This window comes from Lagenorhynchus albirostris, chromosome X, assembly GCF_949774975.1.
Source record: "Lagenorhynchus albirostris chromosome X, mLagAlb1.1, whole genome shotgun sequence".
Classification (NCBI taxonomy): domain Eukaryota; kingdom Metazoa; phylum Chordata; class Mammalia; order Artiodactyla; family Delphinidae; genus Lagenorhynchus; species Lagenorhynchus albirostris.
Genome location: NC_083116.1, coordinates 105,987,307 through 105,999,084, shown reverse-complemented (window position 1 = coordinate 105,999,084; position 11,778 = coordinate 105,987,307). Strand labels below are relative to the sequence as shown.

The 11,778-nt window shown below is 44.7% G+C and overlaps 2 protein-coding genes and 1 pseudogene across 2 annotated transcripts; 2 read left to right on the top strand and 1 right to left on the bottom strand.

Moving 5' to 3' along the window:
- Window positions 1–785: 785 nt before the first annotated feature.
- LOC132513502 (melanoma-associated antigen B3-like) lies at window positions 786–1,817 on the top strand. Its single transcript, XM_060137921.1, has one exon. It carries the CDS (start codon window positions 786–788, stop codon window positions 1,815–1,817), a length of 1,032 nt encoding a protein of 343 aa, XP_059993904.1.
- A 2,741-nt stretch (window positions 1,818–4,558) lies between these two features.
- On the top strand, window positions 4,559–9,358 carry LOC132513983 (melanoma-associated antigen B4-like; annotated as a pseudogene).
- Window positions 9,359–11,312: 1,954 nt separating this feature from the next.
- LOC132513982 (ubiquitin-conjugating enzyme E2 D3-like) lies at window positions 11,313–11,778 on the bottom strand. Its single transcript, XM_060138617.1, is given in 2 exon segments — window positions 11,313–11,426; window positions 11,428–11,778. Coding segments are annotated over 2 exon segments (465 nt in total).

Genomic DNA, 11,778 nt, shown 5'->3' with positions numbered 1-11,778 from the left:
AGAGCCTTTCATTCGCACGGCTCCTCAGTTTGGGATGATTCGCTGTCTATTCAGGTATTCCACAGATGCGGAGTACATCAAGTTGATTGTGGAGATTTAATCCGCTGCTCCTGAGGCTGCTGGGAGAGATTTCCCTTTCTCTTCTTTGTTTGCACAGCTCCCGGGTTTCCCCTTCTTTATTTCTGATGGTATCAGATTGGTGAGAGCCAAGGCAAGGACCCTGAATGAGGACTGAGGACCCCAAGGAGCCCAGGACAGAGTCCCATAGTGCTGTCAGCTGTGGGTGCCCCCTGGTAGTGGTGCTAGGCTGAGGTGCCCCTTCACTTCTTCTTAAGGTATCCCAGGAAGATGAGGATCTGGGTCTGAGTATAAATTTAGAGCAGCACAGAGGAGGGGGCCCAGGCCCTGCCCAAAGTTGATATGATGGTCCTGCATATGAACTGAGGGGACCCCAATGCTCCAGAGTAGAGGGGGCTCCACAAGGACTAGATAATTGCCCACTGCTGCTCTCAGCCCCAATAAGCACCAGGCAGGGCTGGCAGGCTGCAGCCTGAGGCTCACTTTAATTATTTCCACAGGGTTCTTAGAGGACAGGGTGATCAGAACAGGAGTCCTGTGTGTTCGTAGAGCAGGGCCCACGTGGAAACCTGAAGAGCGGCCCTCTTAAAGGCAGGGTGGTACCTCCCTGCTGTAGGCACTCACTCCCTCTCATCCTCTCGCATCTCTGCCAGATCACCCCGCTGTCCTACCTGCGCTCCTGCCTTTTGTCCCTGACCACAGTCACCATGCCTCGGGGGCGGAAGAGTAAGCTCCGCACCCGTGAGAGACGCTGCCAGGCCCAAAGTGGGACCCAGGGTCTGACGGGTGCTCAGGCCACTGCAGCTGAGGAGGAAGCTGCCTCGTCTTCATGTCCTTCTCTTGGGGTTACTACTCGGAGAAAGCCGGGTGCTAAGTCACGTAGCACTCTCAAGAGTCCTCAGAGGGCCCTAGCCACCACCACTAATCCTGCAGGTGTTTCTCCCGCAAGATCAAACAAAGGAGCCAAAGGCCAAATGAAGAAAAAGCACAGTTCCTCTCTGGCCCCCGTCTCCGCCGTGCGGTCTCGAAAAGGCCCTCTAAGGAGGACAGCGAGTGTGTTGGTGCAGTTCCTGGTGCACATGTATAAAATGAAAAAGCCTGTTAGGAAAGCACATATGCTGAAGTTTATCGCTAAGAAGTACCAAAATCGATTCCCTGAGATCCTCAGAAGAGCTTCCTTCAGCATGGAGATGCTATTTGGTGTTGACTTAAAGGAGGTCGACCGTACCAAGCATACTTATACCTTTGTCAGCAAAATGGCTCTTCCCAACGATGGGACCATGAGCCGTGGCAGCGGGTTACCCAAGACCGGTCTCCTGATGTACATTCTGGCTGTGATCCTCATGAAGGGCAACTGCGCCACAGAGGAGAATATCTGGGAATTCCTGAATAAGATGAGAGTCTATGCTGGGAAGAGGCACTTCATATTTGGGGAGCCCAAGAAGCTCATCACCCAAGATTGGGTGAAGCTGAAGTATTTGGAATACCGGCAAGTGGCCAACAGTGATCCAGCGCGCTACGAGTTCCTGTGGGGCCCGAGAGCCCATGCCGAAACCAGCAAGATGAAAGTCCTGGAGTTCCTGGCCAAGGTCAATCACACCGTCCCCAGTGCCTTCCAGTCTTGGTATGAAGAGGCTTTGAAAGATGAGGAAGAGAGAGCCCAAGCCAGTGGATGTTCCAGTGTTCTGTCCAGCTCCTCCCACACAGAATCTGAGGCAAATTCTGCACTTTGTGGCTGAAGAGAGCATTCAATATTTCAAGTAGTGTAGGGCTGGGTGTGACAGAGGGAACACTGTATAATACCTTCGTGTTCCTGTTCTGTATGGGGAATTTGGAAATACGTCTTTGTTTTTTGCTGTTTTTCAAACGTTACTCCTAAATGAAATTTTATTTAGCGTTAGAATGTAAGTTTATGAATTACATCAGTCATACTTACTGTTGTTTATCAGGTTTAAGAATAAGAGTTTTGCTGTTTTGTAAAACATATTGGGAAAACTTCCGTCTTATTTAGTAATTTGGTGGAAGATAACATGGCATTGCAATATGCAATTCCTTGAAAATGTGAAAAAGTTAAGTATAGTATAGTATACTGTATGTAGTATAGTATAGAAAAAGTAAGATGGTCAATATTTGGTTTACTAATTCCTTTTACTCTGTTTTATAAAATTAGAAATAACAGTATGTGCTTGGCTCATTCAAAAATGTAGAATTAAATCATAATAAATTAGACCTCATGCTCACAGGCTCGTTTATTCCCCAAACATGAATTGAGCATCTGCTCTTAGAAGGCTCCTTGCTAGTACTGTGAGAGCTGAGAAGAAGGAGACCTAGCCTCTGACCATAAAATTACAGAGCCGAGAAGCAGCTATCATATAAAGAAAATGGTGATGTATACTCTAAGACCAAAAGGTCAAATGAAAAGACAGGATAAGAAAGGAGAAGGGGTGGTTTCACATGATAGCAGTCGAATGTAAATTCCCTGGTGCAAGGCAGTGGTGGGCCTTGGGAAAAATGTAAGTCCTTCAGTGGGAGGTAATTATAAGGTAGGTGCGTGGTGGGCTAGATGAGACTGATAATTTTGAGCAGGGGCCAGATCCTCAGATGGTGGGCCGTACAGTTGAAAGACAAAGCCTGGAATGGGAAACTGCCCTTAGCAGTTACAGGCACACTTCATTTTGTTGTGCTTTGCTTTATTGTATTTCACAGATAGTGCTTTTTCTTTTCTTTTTTTAACAAATTGAAGGTTTGTGTCAACCTTGCTTCCAGCTCGTCTTTCAGTGCCATTTTTCCAACAACGTATTCTCACGTCGTGTCTCTGTGTCACATTTTGGTAATTCTCACAATATTTCACACCTTCCACCAGCAAAAAGATGGACTCGCTGAAGGTTCAGATGATGGTTAGCATTTTTTAGCAGAAAGGTATTTTTTAATTAAGGTATGTACATTGTTCCTTGACATAATGCTATTGCACGCTTAATAGACTGCAGTATAGTGTAAACATAAATTTTGTAAGAGCACTGGGAAACCAAAAAATCCTTGTGACTCACTTTATTGTGCTATTCACTTTATTTTGGGGATCTGGAACCAAACCTGCAATATCTTCGAGGTCTCCTTTTACTTTGGGGTTGTGGGTAAATCAGAGAGAAATCACCTGAGGCAGGAATAGAATGTGTCCTGTGCTCTTGTCCCAGTGCAGGTGAACACTATGCAAATTAGATGTTTTATTCACGCTGTCATGTCTCCAGGGAGTTTCTGAGAAATAAGGGTGGTACTCCCCTGAGGGGTGGGGGTGCCCAGAAGCCACTGGACTGGCACTCTTTGCCCTAGTTGGGGGAGCCAGAGCCCACTCCACGAAAAAAAGTCATTCAAATTAAGTTATCTTGATTGTAATTTGGCAAACTCTAGGCAAGGAATAGATATTCGTGGGTGGTTAAATGAATGAAAGTGGGAGTGGTTTATAAAGAAGGGCAACTGAGAGGGAGGTAAGTTTTAGGTCCGTGAAACATTTTAGAGCTTCGTGTTGCATCTACTGAGGAAGTCTACCTCATGTTGACCTTGAATGACATACTCTAACAGGGAAATACTAGTTTTCCTTGTTAAGCAGGATTTTGCCTGATAGGGGTTTCTTTGCCCTAGAGCCCTGCTTATTCTCTGGCATCTCCTGGATTGAAAGTTAAATCTCAGTGTAGTGGGTTGAAACTCCAGGGGACAAATTAATCTTAGTAAGAACTGGCATCCTTGAAAGTCTCAGTACCGGCCAGGCAATGGGCCAGGCACTTCACAGGCATTATATAAATTCTATCAGTCCCCAAGACAGAGCTTCTCAAACCCATTTCACAGATGAAAAGACCGAGGCTCACAGAGTTTGGTAATGTGTTCAATTTCACACAGCTGTTAAGTGACAGTGTTGGAACTAGACTCCTGGCCTAACTAAGTCTGACGCCCACACTTTTCCATTCCTCCCAGCCCGAGGCCAACTTTGTGTTCCTTAATTCACCTTACTTCTCACTCACTACAAAATATATCTCAGGTGATAAAAAGGAGGACTCTGTGCCCAAAACACTGGATGGGAATACATAAGCACAGCAATAAGCGTCTCAAAATAGTTGAAAAGGGTGAAGAAAGCAGAGGAAGATATTTAGTGACAGTATGATCATCTACATATCCAAAGTCAGATAACCTCAAAAGATCTGGGGCTCAGAAAATCATGCTGGACAGCCCTTCGCATTTGGAAGTTAAATCTATTCAAAGAGAAGTTACATAAAAGGCTAAGTCTTGCTGGTAAAGAGAAGGGAAAAACCAATGTATTTTTTTTCTTTGACAGCACATCCATCCTGCCTTGCGTTACAACTTCCCTACTTCACATCACTCCTGGGACGGAGACCCAGTCTCTGAAGGGTTTGCGATAGGGAAACCGGTCAAGAGTTTTCAGGGATGGGCCCTTTCCCAGGAAGCCTTTAATCAAGAAACAGGAGCCACGATGAAGGGCCCCTTACGGGTGGCCTGGGGAGAGCAACATGCCAGGCAAAGTTGTCAGCCTGAGCATGCCCTCACTTACTCTTCAGGGTTCTCAGGGACTTGTGAGTCCTACCTAGGAGGATGAGCTCAGGTCAGTAGAGGGAGGAGTCCCAGTCTCTGCCACATGTGGTGGTGAGGACCCTGAATGAGGAATGAAGGAAGCACACCCGCCACCCCCGAACAGTGTGTCCCATGGACTCCTGACCCTGCCGTCAGCCCTCAGAGTCCCCAGACAGCCTTGGCAAGATGTGGCTGAACCTGATTTCCACGTAAGAGGTTGAGAAAGTGAAGACTTTGGCCTGAGGTTGGCCAACTCAGGTCAGTAGAGATAGGATTTCCAAGGTGCGCCAGGAGGAGGGTGAGCACCCTGAAGAGTTCAGGGCCCACCAAACCCATATCAGCGGAGACCTCACAGAATCCTCCCTGTTGCCGTGACAGATCCTGGTGTAAATGTCAGGAAGAGACGGCCTCATATCCTTCTCGGGGATCACAGAAAAGTGCGGAACTTGGTTTGAGGGGGAGGTCCCAGGGCAGCAGAGGGGGGAATCTTAGGCCTTCACGTGAGTCAGATTTAGGGTACTGAGTTAGAACCCTGAGTGGGATCACCATCATATGGTCTCAACCTGCCTGATACAGTTGTCACTCATGGCATGGCAGGTGTGGCCAAGTAAGGCCACCCTCACCTCCTCCTATTGGATCTCAGGGAAATAAGAGCCTTTCTCTGAAGAAATGTCCTCAGGTCGAGAAAGAGGGGAGCCTCAGGCCCTGCCAGGAGTCAAATCAAGGAAACTGAGTGAGGACTGAGAGGCCCACCCACTCTTGCATAGAGGGGAAAACTGGCCCTGCACCTGCACTCAAGACTTAAATCCCCAGGGAAGGGTGTGAGGCTGAGCAACAACCACCACCCCCCATCAGTTTTTTTTAGTTCACTTTATTTTTTTTAAAGCAGTTTTAGGTTCACAACAAAATGGAGCAGAAAGTACAAGGAGTTCCCATGTACCCTCTTCCCCGACACAGCTCACACCTCCCCCACTATCAACATCCCCCATCAGAGTGGGCCGTTTGCTACGATCTATGAAGCTACATTGACACATCATTAGCACACAAAGTCCAGAGTTACATTAGGCTTCATTCTTGGTGTTGTACACTTTGTGGGTTCCGACGAACGTATGATGACTTGTATCTACCATTATAGTGTCATACAGAGTAATTTCACTACCCTAAAAATTCTCTGTGCTCTATTCATCCCTCCCTGCCCCCAACCCCTGGCAACCACTGGTCTTTTTGCTTTTTCTATAGTTTTGCCTTTTTCCAGGATGTCATGTAGTTGGAATCATGTAGCATGTAGCCTTTTAAGATTAGTTTCTTTCACTTAGTAATACACATCTAAGGTTCCTCCATGTCTTTTCATGGTTTGATATTTATTTCTAGCACTGAACAGTATTCCATTATTTATCCATTTACCTGCTGAAGGACACCTTTGTTGCTTTTAAGTTTTGGCAATTATGAGTAAAGCTGCTATAAACATCGGTGTGCAGGTTTTTGTGTGGATGTAAGTTTCCAACTCATTTTGGTAAATACCAAGGAGCATGATTACTAGATTGTATGGTAAGAGTATGTTTAGTTGGTTTTTTTAAAAAAAGAAAACAATTTATTGAGGTAGGATGGGCATACAAAAACCGTACATATTTAATGTATACAAATTGATGAGTTCGGAGATAAGCATCCACTTGTGAAACTATCAGTCACCACAGTTTATGCCATAAACATATCTATGACCTCCAAATGTTTCCTCCCACCCTTTTTATTTTGTGTGTGTGATAAGAACACTTACCATAAGATTTAACCTGTTAGAAAGTGTACAATATAGTATTCTTAACTGTAAACTCTATGCTGTATAGTAGATCCCTAGGATTTACCTTGCATAACTGAAACTTTGTAACTTTTGATTAAAACCTTCTCATTTTCCCCATCTCCATAGCCCCTGGCAACCACCACTCTACTCTCTGCTTCTCTGACTTTGACTATTTTAGATTCCTCATATAAATGACATCATGTAGTATTTGTCCTTCTGTGTCTGGCTTATTTCACTGGAACATAATGTTCTCTAGATTTATTCACGCTGTCATAGCTGGAGAAGTTTTAGCTTCTTTTTAAAGCTGAATGATATTCCATTGTATGTATACTTTACACTTTATCCATTCATCCATCGGTGGACATTTAGGTTGCTTCCATAGCTTGGCTATTATGAATAATGCTGCAATGAACATGGGAATGCAGATATCTCTTCAAGGTTCTGATTTCAATTCCTTTGGATAGTAGTGGGATTGCCGACAATATCATATGTTATTTTTGATTTTTTTTTTTTTTTTTTGCGGTACGCGGGCCTCTCACTGCTGCGGCCTCTCCTGCTGCGGAGCACAGGCTCCGGACGCGCAGGCTCAGCGGCCATGGCTCACGGGCCCAGCCGCTCCGCGGCACATGGGATCCTCCCGGACCCGGGCACGAAGCCACGTCCCCCGCATCGGCAGGCGGACTCTCAACCACTGCACCACCAGGGAAGCCCTATTTTTGATTTTTTGAGGAGCCTCCATACTGTTTCCCATAGTGGCTGGACCAATTTACATTCCCACCAACAGTATAGAATATGTTTAGTTTACTGAGAAGCTTGCAAACTGGCTTCCAAAGTGGCTATACCATTTGCATCACCACCAACAATGAAAGCGTTCTTGTTGAATTCCATCCTCACCAGCATTTGGTGCTGTCAGTCCTCTGGATTTTGGCACGTAGTGGTTTCTGGTTGTAATTTTAATTTGCAGTTCCCTAATGGTACATGATGGTGAGCATCTTTTCATATGCTTGTTTGCCATCTGTATATCTTCCTTAGTGAGGTATCTGTTCATATCTTTTGTCCATTTTTTTAATCGGGTTGTTAGTTTCCTTCTTATTGAATTTTAAGAGTTCTTTGTATATTTTGGATAAAAGCCTTCATCAGATCTGTCTTTTGCAAATATTTCCTCTGAGACTGTAGCTCATCTTCTTGTTCTCTTGATGGTGTATTTTTGCAGATTAGAAGTTTAAGGGAATGAAATCTAGCTTATCAATTATTTCTTTCATGGATCCCCATCCCATTTTTTATGAGTTCTGGAAGGAGGTGAGATCCTTGGTCTGAAGGTCCAGCCCCCAGTCAGCAAAAGGAAGAGTCCATGACCCTGTGCGATATCCAAGTGAGGACTCTAAATGATGACTTAGGATCTAACAAGCTCAGGACAGAGAGGTACCCACAGAGCTTTAACTACTGGGTTCCCCCTGATAAGAGTGGTGGGCTGAGGTGCCCCTCTCACTTCCTTCTTGTGGGTCCCGGAGAACTTTGGGGTGTCACCTTTAGAGTAACAGAGAGGGGAGTTTCCAGGCCTTGCCAAGAGCTGTCATGATAATCCTGAAGCTAAACATAGAAGACCCCCTACACTGAAAAACACAAGTGGCCCCACTATCAACCATGCTGTCACCCTAGTCACTAAAACACAGGGCAGGCAGGCTGCAGCCTAAGGCTCACCGTTTCTCCACTGGGTTCTCAGGGACAGGTTGACCAGGAGAACAAGAGCCCTGCAGAGTCCTAGGGCAGTGCCCTCAAGGAAACCTGCAGAGATGGACTTGGTTAAAGCTTATGTGGAATCTCCCTGCTGAGGGTCCTCACATCATCTCATTCCCCCTCCTCCAAGTGCGGGCATCACCCACACTCCCGCCTGCTGTTCCTGATCACACTCATCATTCCCTAGGGTCACAAGAGTAAACTCAGTGCTCGTGAGAAATGCCAGCATGCCCGGGGTGAGACCCAGGATCTCCAGGGTGCTCAAACCACTGAGCAGGGAAGAGTCCCCCTTCTCTTCCTCTCCTGTTTTGGGAATGTTTCCTTGGACTCCCCAGTGGCTGGCATTCCTAGGAGCCTCAGAGATCCACATCCACCATCGTTACTTCTCAGCTATTTCATGCACAATGTCTGAAAAAGATGTCAAGAGCCAAGATGAGAAAGTGCACGTCGCTCTAAAGCCTCAGCCTCCACTGAGAGCTTACGGAAGGACCTTCTAACCATGAAGGCAGGGATGTTGATGCAATTCCTACTGCAGAAATATAAAAGAGCCCATCATGAAGGTAGACATTCTGAAGGTTGTCAACAAAATGTACAGGGAACAATTCCCTGAGATCCTAAGGAGAGCCACTGAGCACATGGAACTGGTCTGCGGCCTTGACTTGAAGGAAGTCAAGCCGAGTGGTGATTCCTATGCCCTTGTCAGCAAGCTAGATCTCACCGATGATGGGCGTCAGAGCAGTGGCGGGCGGTTTCGGAAGAATGGGCCCCTGATGCCTCTCCTCGGTGTGATCTTCTTGCATGGCGACCACGCCTCTGAGGAGGAGATCTGGGAATTCCTGAATATTTGGGGTGTTTTTGATGGAAAGAGGCACTTCATCTTGGTGGAGCCCAGGAAGCTTATCACAGAAGATTTGGTGCAGGAAAATACCTGGTGTATCATCAGATGCGCGACAGCGATCAAGAGCCCAAACTGAAACCAGCAAGATGAAAGTCCTGGAGCTTTTGGCCAAGGTTGATGATAGGGTCCCCAGTGCCTTCCCATCCTGGTATGAAGAGGCTTTGAGAGATGAGGGAGGGAGAGCCCGAGCCAGGGCTGCAGCCAGGGCTGGCACTACTGCCATGGCCAGTGCACATTCCAGGGCCACATCCAGTCGCTCCTGTCACCCCTAGTGAGGTAGAGGCCGATTCTTCACTTTGTGGTTGGTAAAGCCTGTTAACCCGTGTTCCTGATATGCATAAATTCCTGTGGCTTATTTTTTTGGTAATTTTCAAGTGATCTTCTTTTCAAAAGAAAGTTTATTTAGATTCAGAACAAGCTTATGAATGACATGGGCACACACTTATTGCTCTTTATCAGATTTAGAAGTAAGAATTTTGTTTTTTGAAATACAAATTGAAAATTTTTAAATCATCGATGTGATCCAGAGCAAGACTGCATGGAATTGGAATAGGGATATCCTTGGTAATGTGAAAGAACTCCACAGTAAAATAGGATAAGAAGATAGAGAAAACAAATTAAAATTGTTCACCTATGGGTTTGGCGTACTCCATTCAGTCTTTCTTTTCCAAAATTTAGAAGATATACACCTTTTAAAGTTAGGAAAAGATATATACCTTTTGAATTTAGGATGTGCTTAAATTATTCAAGAAAATATGATTTTATGGGACTGTAAATTGATGCAGCCACTATGGAAAACAGTATAGAGGTTCATGAAAAAATTGAAAATAGAACTACCGTGCGATCCAGCAATTCCACTCCTGGAAATTTATCTGAAGGAAAAGAAAACAACAACTTTTTTGAAAAGATATCTGCACCCCCCCCCAATATTCATTTATTTACCATAACCAAGACATGAAAACAACGTAAGTGTTCATTGATGGATGAATGGATAAAGAAAATGTGATACACACACACTCACACACACAGTCATACTCTCACTCTCCCTCGGATATTATTCAGCCATTTAAAAAAAAAAAAAAGGAAATCCTGCCATTTGCAATAACACAGAGAGACACACAAAGACAAATACTATATTATCTCACTTATATGTGGAAATTAAAAAAAAAAAAACACCCAGAGAACAGATTGGTGGTTGCCACAGGTGTGGGGTGGAGGATGGATGAAATGGGTGTAAATGGCCAAACGGTACAAACCATTTACAAAATAAAGAAGTCCTGGGGATGTAATGTACAGCATGGCGACTATAGTTAATAATACTGTATTGTATATTTGAAAGTTGTTAAGAGAGTAGATCTTTTTTAATTGAGGTATAGTTGATGTACAATATTTTATAAGTTTCATGTACACAACAGAGTGATTCACAATTATTAAAGTTATATTCCATTTATAGTTATTATAAAATATTGGCTATATACCGTTTGTTGTGCAATATATCCTTGTAGCTTTTTAATTTTTATTTAATTTTTATTTTTTTGCAGTCTGCCGGCCTCTCACTGTTGTGGCCTCCCCTGTTGCGGAGCACAGGCTCCAGACGCACAGGCTCAGCGGCCATGGCTCACGGGCCTAGCCGCTCCGCGGCATGTGGGATCTTCCCGGACCGGGGCACGAACACGTGTCCCCTGCATCGGCAGGCGGACACTGGACCACTGCGCCACCAGGGAAGCCCACTTATTTATTTTATACATAGTATTTTGTATCTCTTAATCCCCATCCTTCCCCTGCCCCTCCCCCTTCCCTCTTCCCACTGGTAACCACTAGCTTGTTCTCTATATCTGTGAGTCTGTCATATTTCCCTAGTTTGCTTTATTTTTGAAATTCTCCATATAAGTGGTATCATACAGTGTTTTTCTTCCTCTATCTCACTTATTTCACTTAGCATAATACCCTCCAACTCCATCCATGTTGTTGCAAAATGGCAAAAGTTCATTCTTTCTTTACGGCTGACTAGTATTCCATTGTGTGTGTGTGTGTGTGTGTGTGTGTGTGTGTGTGTGTGTGTGCGCGCGCGCGCGCGTGTGTGTGTATAAAGAAGATGTGGTATATACATCTTGGCAATTGTCAGTAATGTTGCTATGAACATTGGGGTGCGTGCATCTTTTCGAATTAGTGTGTTTTTTTCCTTTTTTAACAGTAATTTAAAGTTTATTCTGGCTCTAATGCAGGTTATTCTGACTTTAAGGTAGCATACCTGGCATACTTCTGAGTCCGTTCCTGAGAAATTCTTTTGTACTTCTCTCTCTCTGTTTTATAGATCCATGCAGTCTATGGCACTAGGGGGGTCATCTGGGTTTGGATCATATAGCAGTGAACAAATGGATGAAAGAACGTTAGAAACGATTAAAGGAGGAGACCACTGTGATCTTAGAATATTGAGACAAATGCTGCCATTAGTGTTAATGTCTGAATGATAAATTCTTGTTGCAAATGCAACCTTAGGTAGTTTGAAGGGGTAGTCTGTAGGAAAATGAATTGTCAAAAGGAATACACCACCTTGATATGGGTTTTCATTAGCTTCCATAATTGTGGCTTGCCAGTGAAACATATTATCCCCAGCTGGACCTGCAGAGCAGTATGCTGGAGGGTCACGGGCCAAATCACTAAGTTCCTTATTAATCCCTTTCAGCACCAT

Excerpts from the sequence above, each read along its gene's own strand:
- LOC132513502 (XM_060137921.1), top strand. The coding sequence starts at position 786 with ATGCCTCGGGGGCGGAAGAGTAAGCTCCGCACCCGTGAGAGACGCTGC.